Raw genomic sequence first — 12,198 nt, 5'->3', positions numbered from 1 at the left:
AATAATGAAATATTAAATAGTGAATAGTGAATAAGCATTTCTCGAATGTAGGTAAGAGGACTTTCCAATCCAGCATTCCAAGCAGTATGTTACTTATAATAAGCTTTCAACAAATTTAAGAAATATAAATAAATATATTAAATTTGTAAAACAGTTAAAAATTCACTTGAATGTAATATAGGTGCTTTCCAATGTATAATAATAAGATTAAGTAATGGGTTGTTTACTTACCATTTTTTATTTATTATTTGTATTCCTGGGGCCAGTGCTTTACGCACTGTTTAAAGAATTCTCAATTAATTTTTTGTTACTAATTGTAATTTTTTTTTGTTGATTAATAAAAGAATTTAAAAAAAAATTAAATACGATAACCTACAGTAGCTGGGTTAGCAATCCGTTCAGCCCACTCCCATCCCCCAGTTGACGTCTCAGTTTGATAAATCGTTCTCGCATCAAACGAGCCGGACGCCCTGTTGAAGTCTGGTGACAAAACGGATAAAAAACTCTACTAATTACGTGCATGTGCGCGTACCTAAGCAGATGTTACGACTACAAAATGTGTGAGTCGCAACAAAAGTCTAGCCACTTTAACGATCTCCTTAGAGGTATGTTGCTCCTTTAACTAGGCGTTTTTTGCCTTCATATTCATTTGTACGTTTTGCGGTTCATTTTTAATGTTCTTTTTAAGATTTTTTATTCGGATAGATTGAGTGTCGATCCTTTCTACGCCACTGAACAAACTTCGGTGATAACGATACCAAGATTAGACCACAATGATGAACGAGTTGCTTTTCTCGCTCTTTTGACGATAGAAGATGCGTTGAGTTCGCTTGAGGTTACAGTATTCTTAACAATTTATTCGGTACAATAATCATCGTTGTTGTTTTAGATGATTGTCTCTTTAATAATTTAGAGCTGCCTTCTTGGAGAAGGAAAACAATCTCAAAATCACCACCATCATAAACCCTCAATTATCCTCAATTTTTAATTAAATTTGAGAATTATAAGCAATTATTAACACGAATGAATTGTGACATATCTTGACAACTGCCAAAATGAAGCACTGGTCACTGGAACAAAATTAATTAGTGTACTGCGGTTGCTGGTCAAAGTCAAAAAATGATCGAAATTTTAAGAACAACCACCATTTCAGATGAATGTTGGCGTCTAACAGCAGTGGTCCATATAAAACAGACATTAGAAGATATACTGAACTTATCTTCACGGCTTTATATACTTAGAAGTTATCTATAGAGAAGCATCAGGCACAGTTCAGGGGGGAACTAACATCGATAAAATGACAATGAACAACATTAGATATACTGATTTTTCTGAAAAGGGGTATTTAGGGCGATAAATAGACTGTATGAAACGGAGAGTTTTAATCCCTTACCTTGAGTTTTTCAGTTTTGCTTGCGTTGGGTTGGATGAATATGGCCAGCCGTTCTTTATCAGCAAAATGGTCCCAACTCTTCTGCTACGAGCCCCCATGGTTAAGAAAAACAATTTTCTCGAACCAAACGTTACCAAGGAAAAAAAGAGATAAATTGGTCGTGAGCCAATTTAAAATAAGTAAATTAAAATTAGGTTTGGTGAATGTTATGAAAATATAAATACAGAAAAATAATAAAATATTCTAAAAAATACCCCAAATTAGCATTGATCATAATAGCATTTACAGTTGCAAGCCTTACAAAATATTTCTGTAGTTCATCTTTTCAAAAACACCAGGAAATGTACAGTTGCATGCCAAGCGAAAAACAATTGAACATCAATTGTTTGTGCGACTCGATCTCAACATCGAGCTTAGAATTGGAATGACAAGGTGTTATGTATTCTGTTTTGCTATAGCGATACGAGAGCTGGACCCTATTCCCTCGGACAGAGAAAGGAATAGAAGCTTTCTAATTGTAGCTTTACAGACAAATGCTTACAATTTCATGGGTGTAACAAAAAAGTTTATGGAACACCCTCAAGAAAACGCCCCAAAACTCATCACTTAAGGACTTAAGAAGCTGGTTTGATAGCTCGTCTACAGAAGTCTTTCGTGTTGCAGTTTCCAAAGCTACAATTGTACATGGGAACAATTCGAATCAGTTTTAGACAAAAAAACAAGATTAAGGCCAACATTCTATGATGGTAAGATTGTGCCGATGCTTTTCTTTTTACAAACAAGAACATGAACAGAATGTTGAAACCCTTACAAAATTGCGTTAGTTACTAGTTAAGAGAATATTAGTTCCAGCAGGACGGCGCATCAAGTCATGTTGCAAGAATCTGTTTTAATAGAAACTTTTCCAAGACTGATTAATTTCTGGTAACCTTCCTTTCTTCTTCGTCTTTCTTTCTTTGTGGGTTTTTCAAAAGTAAATGGACCTTGATGAGCTGATATGTAACATAAGAAGTAGAAGAATAGGAATTTAGAAGAATGCATTGCCCAAAAAAGCGATCACTTACAAGACGGCACGTACCTAACAAACCTACGCCCTTGGTCGTTTGTATAAGTAAAGTCACTAAAAATATTACAACCTGTTTAAAGACTTATGCCCTGCACTTGCATGTTCTTAACAGAACAAGTAAATGGTAAAGCAGTACTAATACAGCCACTTACCTGTTTCAGAACTGCAGAGCCACTTCTTGCACACGCACCACACAGTTTTAAACGAGCGCGACCATTCTGGGAAGGTGCAAATCAAACAACGGCGTAAATAATGAACGATATATTTTATTGCAGCATCCAACACACGAACGGCATTGCCTTCAACCGGTACTATTCGATATGTCATTAGAACTAAACAAACCCGAACTGAATCCGTGTGACGGAGAGCGAAAGACAGAGAGAGAGAGATAGATAGAGACGTGTGTATTCGTGATTAAGTTTCCGGTATCGTTTACAAGTATTCAGCTAAATTTCCACATAATATTTGTAATATTTTTCTTTAAATGTATATTAAATGTTTACAATATTCATAATAATTCTTAAATATATCGCGTCTAGTCTATTATTTAGATACATATACATATAGATACAAAGATACGTTTCTGGATCGTTATCCGCCGCCGGTCCAAGCGGTACCACGCGCGGTACCGACGGTGGATGTTTCCTTACATGTCTATTTACAAGAGTGGAAACGACAACTTCTATTTATACACGAACCAAGGAAGAGGGACGGGGACGGGTATATCACAATTACTGTACAGCACACTACTAAAGGGACAGGGGGGATGTCTTTATTATTCGTATTGTCCGTGTTGGTCAAGTATTTACCGAGCGGGTAAGACTCGACAGAAGGAATATCGGGGTACACAATAAATAATATTTAAAGCTCTTGTTTTTCAATAGAAGAAAACGGTTAGAATCCTCTCCTTCGAATCTTACCGTTACTATTACACCTCTAGAGGTAGATTAATGCCTAAAAACTCGCCAAAGATCAAGCCTTGTTCAAGGCCATCGGCTTCAGCGGCGTCTCCGAGCCGGACGACAGCGAGGACGTCGACGACGGGGACATCCTGGTCGAATGTGTGGCCAACCCCAGAGGGATACCCGCGAGGGCGCTCGTGTTGCTGCTGGTACCGGTCATGGCCGAAGCCAGGCTCGTTTTCGCGTTGTGCTGGGCCGCCAATGTTTTCTGATACGTTTCCAGCAGGGAGGCGTCTGGTGACCCACTGCCGCCGCTCACCAAGTGTTGAGCGGCAGCGGATCCGTAGAAACTCCTGTAGAAGTCGTGAGGTCTCGCATACGGAGCCGTGTGCAAGCTCGGGGGCGGCAACCTACTCCCCAAAGGAGGTACCAAGCGTCCGCTCGCCGTAGAGTACAACGTGGACGCGGTGGAATTTGGAGGAGTCTCGCTGCTCTCTTTACTAGCCATGTCCGCTAGCGACCAGATTCTCGGTTTCGTTGTTACTGACGGTACGGAAAGCTGAGGGGGGGAACCTGAAGTCCGGGGTGGTAGGAAAGCGGGATGGGGCGGCCTTTCGTAGATCTCGGGGCTGTCCGGTCCGCTATCGGGACGGGACTCGCTCCACTCGCTGGCCGTGTCGGGAGCGAGACGCGAATGGGGTTGTCTGTCGCCGTCTTCACTGGAAGCGGTGCCAGAGTCTTTGGAGTCTGCAACGAGAGCGGCAAAGTTAGCTTCGCGTAGGCGACGGTTTTGGTCAACCACCGTACCGAGCAAATCTTTTCCATCGGTGCTCTTGTGGTCTTGGTCTTCGTCGTCGTTGTTATTGTCGTCGTCCTCGACCCTGTTCCTCGGCTCCCACGTCATCTTGTTCTCTTTTTTGAGTCTCCGACGCGCGTTCGCGAACCAAGTGGACACCTGCGTCAGCGTCATCTTGGTGATGATCGCCAGCATGATCTTCTCGCCTTTGGTGGGGTACGGGTTCTTCTTGTGCTCGTTTAGCCACGCCTTTAGGGTGCTGGTGGTTTCTCTAGTGGCGTTTTTTCGTCTTGCTCCGTTCAGATCCATGCCGTATCTGTAACACACGACCGGCTTGGTATTGTTTGGATCGGACACCGCGATCCAGACAAGCACAGATAAAAATGCCCAATAACACTTTTTTCGGGAGATGAATTGAAGTGATTGAAGCCTGTCACTATACAATAACAGCAATAATCAGTCATATCTTTCAAAGCAGACAGACAGGTTTTTGCAGGTTTCCAGGAAATCAAGATATTGAATTGAATTTGCTTACTGACCGAGAGTGACAGGGCAGAGTAAAAATAGGATAGAAAAATTTGAGCCTAAAAAGGTACACATTGTACAGGATGTGTGTGTGTGTGTGTGGATAAGAACATCTGTCCAATTTTAAATAAAATTTTCTGTAAAAAATTGCTAAAAATTCTTGACATTTATAATATCGAACACCTAAATCTTTTCCGATTTCTCCGACCTCTTGTATATTTCGGGATGATATTCATTGAAACATCTTCAAAAAGGAAACTTTTGACTTTTAATAAGGTTGCCTATTTGAATTATTATCGATTTCGTTTTTCCTTTGTAAAAATGCTATGCAAGAAGTGGTGTACTAACGTGGAGATGTTAAGAAGAATGAAGAAACACTTAGAGATCCTACAGGAAATAAAAAAAAAAAGATTTATTGGAAGGAGAAGAATACCCTAACTACTTAGGTATTCGAAAGTATAAGAGAATTCAAACAAAGTTTGCCTTTAAGTTTTTTATTTTTTTACAAACTAAAGAGATAGTTTATTTATTTGCAACATTGAGAAAAATATGTATAACAATGAGATTTTTTCATGAGCGAGTGATTAATAAACGAGTGACTTAAAAAGTTTGCCGGACGTGTTGCATACTATACTTTTTCTACGACCGTTAGTTTTTGGATACATTTTTGCAAAACAACACATTCACTGACGTGACCATCAGAATTGACAAACGTCAAAATTCTAGGCGTGGGAAATATCTACGAAAACATCCGATCGCTCCCAAACTCGTGCGGTAAAATCCCGGAAATATCCCAAGTATGTCGGATCCGCGGGAAACAAAACTGACGTGGTAAATATTATATACGCATCAGATATTCCTTAATATACAGGGCGTCGTATTAAAAACAACTGTTTTTTAATTACAGAAGAGTGCCCAAACGAGGTTAGGTGCTGCAAAATTCCAGACCACATTATCAAAGGACGATAATCCTGCATGAAGATGCAGTTCCACGTATGAGATGACCTCAGAGGCTATGATGGAGTACGACGTAGGTCAGCGGTCGTCAGAATCCACTGAAATTTTCCAGTTCGGGCGGCTAAATAACCGTCAAAAAATCATCGCCGCTTTCAATTCATATTTAACAGATATCCGCGTGGGGATTTGTTATACCGGGAGCGTGACATTTTCGCGCCAGATGCGAGAGAGCGGAGGGGTGTCGGCGAGGTCGTTAATATTAAAAGTATCTGTCTCGGGCATATCAAAAAAAACGACAAGCGAGCTCGCTGCACTCGGATTATGCGGGGTGGCGGCGGCGGCGGCGACGCGTCTCGCGCTTGAAAAGGGGCCCCGTGTTCATAGATAGGAAATTAATAAAGCTGTCAGTTTTCTATCGGATCCCCTACGCCGCCCCCCGGCCATCCCCATCGCGCCCGACGATTCAATCGGACGGATCAGACGTTCGTCGCTGTTTGCAGATGCAAATGGCGTTTCTATATTGTATACGGGGTGAGTAGGGTGAGACGGTCCGTTTAATAACGGAAGCTGTGCTGACCATGGTATACGCAATGGGTCTGCTAGGCAGTGAACTCCATTTGACTGGAATGATTCCGGTAATAATAGGAAATAGGGAAATTCAACATTTGCTTTTCGATTGATACGACCACATGTTATAGGAGTTTTTCTCAGGTTATAGGCCGAGAATTATATTTTTTACGTTTATTTTTGACTCGTTTAAAGGTGTGTTTGTATTTAATCTACGCCAGTTTGTATTTGTGCTTAGTGTGCTTTACATGATAGTAATGAAAGCAACGCAACCCGTTCAACTCGTAAAAGGCCAGATGAACTTTTTATTCGTCTACCAGAAAATAAAAGTCTAACTCTTCGAACTTGCACCTATCCTACTCCAGTCTCAGTGAGAAAGGCTTCCTGACTTGTATAAAATAAAGAACAGGTTATCAATATTTTAATAGAATAGAACTAGAAAGAAAATCCTTCAGGTTTTTTTTTTGTTGAATAATTTACAATTTATTTGGCATATCATTTGAATTTTAAAAACCAGAAAACTTTAAGCTGATTACAATATTACATTGGTTAGTGGCTACATTTTCCATTAACGTACGTTTTAGATTTAACACCGCGAACCTCAGCAAAAGAAAAACTTTTGGTGCTTTGCATGTAAGATGTCACCATAAATATATCCACTAAAGGTATAAGACTTGCCATCGATCGGCTTCGATTATTTTCAAAACTTTCTTTTTGACACTAAACACAAGAGAACAACAGAGCAAGTGACAGAATCAAGACCAAAATTAAAATTAAAATAACCAAGGTGAAAGCGTTGTCATTGTTTAATGGCTTCTGTATGCTACCATCCAGCTGGCGCCTAGCCTAACGAGCGAGTTGACGTCACAGCCAATGACAGCGCGTTTCAAATTTGAACAATTTTTAATTGCATATATTTGTTACATAGAAATACGAAATTATTTTTTTTATGAACTGTGGTTCCTGTAATAAACTTACTTTTGTAAGCAATATTTTTCAAATTAATTTTTTTTTCAAGTTCCCTATTGCTTATAAGGTTTTTCCATTTTCTACGGGTTGGGATTTTTGCGGGTAGATTGGTGGGGGGTGATGAAATAAATGCTGGTGAAGTAGGGCTTTTTTATGGGAGCACGTGGACGCAAGCAGTGCAACCAAAAAAACCTCGAAAATATCTAAGAAGTTCCGTACAAACTGAAAAAAAAATGTAGATTACCTTTACGGCAAGTTGGATTTTTTTAATACGTCAAAATTGCTCCAATACAAAATGCAGTCTAGGTAAAATTGAAGACTACTTTAATATTTTTGTAAAATATTATATTTTCTTTTTCATGTACATAGATTTAAAGATAACACCGAGCATATTAAAGCATTTTTTAATTCCTCTAAATTGGTTATATATACTATATATACTATACCTAAGTCTGATCGTTTCTGACATTTTGAATTTTAAGCTCTGTTTGACATTATGCTCATAACTTAAAAGAAATCGGTCGCCATTCATTTTAGATTGAAACAGAAACTTAAAAAAATGAAAGATTAAATGAAGGTTGATCTAAATGAAATTGATTTGAAAATTAAACCTCAACTAAAAAATTTAAAAATTTGGTTAGAGACCGCTGTTCGCTTTTTACCAAACTAAGGCAACTTTATTCGAGTCGTGACGTGATGAGCTACAATTCAAAATTATCTCTTTGCCTATCGCTGATCATTTCTAGATTTTTATACACTGATGCCGTTTATGGTCCAGGTTTACTTTCTAATTTGTTTGCCTTTGGCAATGACACGTGATCAAAAAAGACCAAAGTGAAAGTCTTTGAAAAATGCGAATCTTTTAATAAAACATTTATCACAAAGCAACCGCCCTATCTTAATGATAAACTTCAGAACTAATAATGCTGACACCAGGAGGGAACAGATTTTGGTTTTGCCTCGTCACAGAACACGTATGTACCTTCCATTCCTTTCTTACGAAGCGATTAATGTATTGATTACGTAGAAAATTTGTTAATAGATTCTGTACACGCGATTACAAAAAAGGCTTAAAGAACGGGTATTTAAAAATGACGACATCCTCAAAGTGTTATTGTGGTAGGCTGGGTGTTACCTTAACAAATATTATATAACATAATATATATAAAAATTTTAATTTACGTCTTGTTAGCACTTTGAGGTAAAGTTGAAGAGCGTATGGGGATACTCTTTTTATGGGAATCATTTCTTGTTTTCATTGATAAACTCTGTAAATAGTACTGTTTTTGGGTAATGTTATTAGTAATAAAAGGAGCAGTAATATTCATTGCTTTGCCAAGTGCACATATTATAACACTACGAAGTATTAGATGGTACCATTTTCAAGGCAAACAAAAGGCCTAATAAAATGCAGATATCCAGCAAAGCCAGACACTGTTCAGGCCTCAACTTAATGTAAACCAACTGATCCTAAGAACAAGAAAAAAAGTATCAAATAAACAAAATTAAATATGTTAGTCAGAGTTCAGAATACATTAATCATTAAATATCGTTTTCAATAAACAGAGAAGTTGCAGGACAAAGGAGAAAGGAGAGGATAACGGTAAATAGCAGAGTGGTTTTTCCATGAGTTCCAAGAATATATTTTTTATGCCGGTCTTTAAAAGTTTTGGTTGATATTGTTAAATCGAAAAGACAAATTATTTATTGTATCTTTTAAACATTTCTTCTCGATGTTGTGGTATTCTCAATATAATTTTTTTTCTTAGATTCCAGCTATGAACGTCTGTACGAAAAGTGATTTTATTAAAAAGATATTCTGGATATTTATACTTAATTAATTTAAAATAGAATGTAGCACGGTGCAACCCAAACCTATTAAACATGTTAAGCCGAGCAGCCCAGTATGGAGAAATATGATCCTGTCGGCGAACTCCATAAACAAGCAGCAAACATGAATTTCGTATATTATAAATTTCATGTAATTTTAAAAAATGCGTTGATTTTTTCGTTACATATCAGTAAGGAAATTTTAGAACACAATATAAATTCTTACACCTATCCAGTGCTTAAATTTACAAGATTGCAATCGCTTCATAAAAGTCAATGTTGTATTAGAGAAAAAAATCCAATAAAAAAGATATGCTTCGATGGGAAGAAAGTTAGCACAAGCACGAGAACCGGTTCTGGGACTTCCACATTCAATAACCACAAAATATTTTTTGTAATAAATAATATATACAATAGACTAATAGAATATTTTAAACCGATTTTTGCACGTATTGTGCTTTTTCCACTTTTTAATTTTTATTTTTGCGGCACCTAGTGGAGCAGGTCCTTATTAGAGAATTGACGTTCTATTCTCTATGACATCGACGCTGGTTTTTGTTGAGGTTAAGGTTTGAGGATTACTAACAGTGAAGGCAAATCATCCCCTACGACGATTGGCAACTTATTATCGTATTTTTTAACGCCCGACTCAAGGGACGACCAGGTGTGCTGCTCTCAGATCTCTTCAAAAAAAGTGCACCCATCAAATATCGATTAAGCGGATCGTCGGGTTTGTCTGCGGAAAAGGGGCGGGGTCATTACACGCCCAAATTAGGCGTATTAGTTGTGCGACCGAGGTAGTTTCCACGCGTATTAATATGCAATCCAAGAGTCGTGCTACGGACCGTCGAGCTAAAATGCCGTGAAATTTTATGATAAATGCGTTTTTTGTCCGATAGACGGCGCTGTTTCGGTCCATAATGCGCCGATTTAATGGGAAAGAAATTCCGATTCGGTCGACAATTTCCCATCGATACGTATAATTGTTTGCAAACTACTCGTTATTGCAAACGTGAGATTGATATATTAATCGCGTTAAGTGGTTTTTAAGTAGGCGATCGCGGGATAATACGGTTATTTTATTTGCACGCTTAATTCGACGACCCGTAATTACGCTGAATCGTAATGCTGGTTGCAGATATTTTTTCTCCGCAACGGATATTTGGAACGCCGTTAATTTATCGGGCAAAAATTTATAAGGGAAAACTTAACGATATATACATTAATAAAGTGGAATGTGGAGATTGGCTTGTATATAATTTCTAACAATATGTTGTCGCATAATCGAAAGGGAAATATACAGGGTGTTGTAGTCAGTAAGATAGTAATACCAACTGCTCAGAAAAAAAAGGTGATATATGAGGTATATTCATAATGGTGTAAATAATATTAGTAGATCCTACGATACAAGAAATACCAGCTAAGAGTTAGCTAAAATTGCTCATTCAATTGATCTGCCGCTATGAATATTATTAAATATATGCTAAAGGGGGTTAGACTGTTTACCCAGTTTCTGCTCATTTTTCGAAAATACGAACGAAGTCATAATTTGTTACTACTTATTACTAATTACCTAAATATTGTATTCACCTCTCTAAACTATAGAATTTAGTTATGGGATACAGGTATTCGGATATAATTAGGTATTAGGACTTAATATTGTACATAATATTTTTGCCTAGGCTGGACGTTTGCTGAAATTTTTCATAGATGCGATGAAATTTTTATTGTCTGAAACGTGCAATCGTAAGTTAATTGCACGTAGTTCCTTTTGAGTCAATTTAGCCGTCGTATTTGGTTTAATAAACGTTTCCAAAATGGATTGTTTTGCTAAATCTGCAACTGTCACTATCAGTTATAAGCAAATATTTTGTTTTTTTGTGACGACCTTCACAGCTACCTAAAATATAACTTCTAAAATATTATTTTATTTCTGAATGTTGCATTTATGTTAAAAGTGCATACATCTCATGTGCAGAATTCTTAGGGGATATACAGGGTGCTCCACTAAAAATGTATAATTTTTGTCCGTGCGTGATTTCTGCAACACCTTGTATATATAACCATATTTTGCAAATAGCTTACTATATTTGAACGCTTTTGTATATTTTTCTCTAACCAACTAAAACCTATTAAGTAAATATACAAAATTATTCGCAAGATTTTTTTGGTCAAAACAGAGAAGTTTTTTAATTAGTTTTGGTGGCGATACTAGAAACTACTGGGTAAATCGGTCTATTTACGTTAGAATTACATTAGGAATATTAAGTCTTTGAATTGGGATGTGCAAATAACCTGGTGGGAGAGGTTTATTTTACCTTGCTCATTTTATATCTTATTATTAAAATAAAATAGAAGCAAGGGTAAATTCAGAGATAACTAAGCCCATAGATGTAACTGCAGCTATTAGGCAAGGAGACTCATTTATTATTTAACATTATACCAGACTAATTAATTGGAGAAGTAAAAACAAAAAAAGGCTATAAAATGGGTAACAAAGAAATACAAGTCTTGTGTGACGCCGATGATTGGTAGCTGAGAATGAAGATGATTGGCAGAGACTACTACATCAGAATGAAAATATCTGCCAAAAAAACTAAATCACTAGTAATCTTTAAGGAACCAATAAGATCTAAGCTGGAACTTGATAACCAAATTAAAGACCAGGTAATGAAATTCAAATAATCAGGGATTAGATTATCATATGATAAGAACCTAGAGTATGAAATTAGAGATCAAACTGCAAAAGTCAAAAGAATAGCAGAATGCTTAAACTACACGATACGGACGAATACATACTTAAGAATTGAAACAAAATCCCGCATGTATAAATCTGTAGTTCGACCAGTCATCACACATACCGCTGAAACAAAACCGGAAACATCTAAGACTCACCGATAATGAGGACAGCAAGAGATAAATCGTCAGCTGATCGGAGAAGTATAGGACGCCCGCGAAAAAGATGGAACGACAACTTGTGATAAAAACTACATTGAAGTAAAACAGGAAGAAGTGCCTAATATAGAAAAAGAAGAAGAAGAAAATGTTTGATGATGAGCAAGCTGATAATGTTGCTTTCTATCGCAATCCGGCTGATCTCTGGTGTTCTTTTAGTCTTGTTGATATTTTTCGACCTGTTTTTCCAGTGCAATTTTTGCCACAGCTGCATGGAATATCGTGGGTCAAGAGGAAT

General features: G+C 37.3%; 1 protein-coding gene across 2 annotated transcripts in view; it reads right to left on the bottom strand.

The window, feature by feature from the left end:
* Nucleotides 1–2,719: 2,719 nt before the first annotated feature.
* Nucleotides 2,720–12,198, bottom strand: part of LOC132707695 (homeobox protein caupolican) — a 49,972-nt gene continuing 40,493 nt past the window's right edge. Inside the window, exons 4-5 of one of the 2 annotated variants that reach the window (XM_060679619.1) lie at nt 4,169–4,473; nt 2,720–4,108 (exon numbers count right to left, since the gene is read on the bottom strand). In XM_060679619.1, the coding sequence (XP_060535602.1) occupies nt 3,432–4,108; nt 4,169–4,473 (982 nt within the window). In that variant the 3' untranslated portion in view covers nt 2,720–3,431. Of the gene's footprint in view, nt 4,474–12,198 lie in introns of both variants that reach the window. The other variant, XM_060679618.1, reaches the window with a different exon arrangement.

The sequence above is a fragment of the Cylas formicarius genome, unplaced genomic scaffold (genome assembly GCF_029955315.1).
Source record: "Cylas formicarius isolate icCylForm1 unplaced genomic scaffold, icCylForm1.1 PGA_scaffold_9__14_contigs__length_23061073, whole genome shotgun sequence".
Classification (NCBI taxonomy): domain Eukaryota; kingdom Metazoa; phylum Arthropoda; class Insecta; order Coleoptera; family Brentidae; genus Cylas; species Cylas formicarius.
This window is presented reverse-complemented; position numbering and strand designations above follow the sequence as displayed.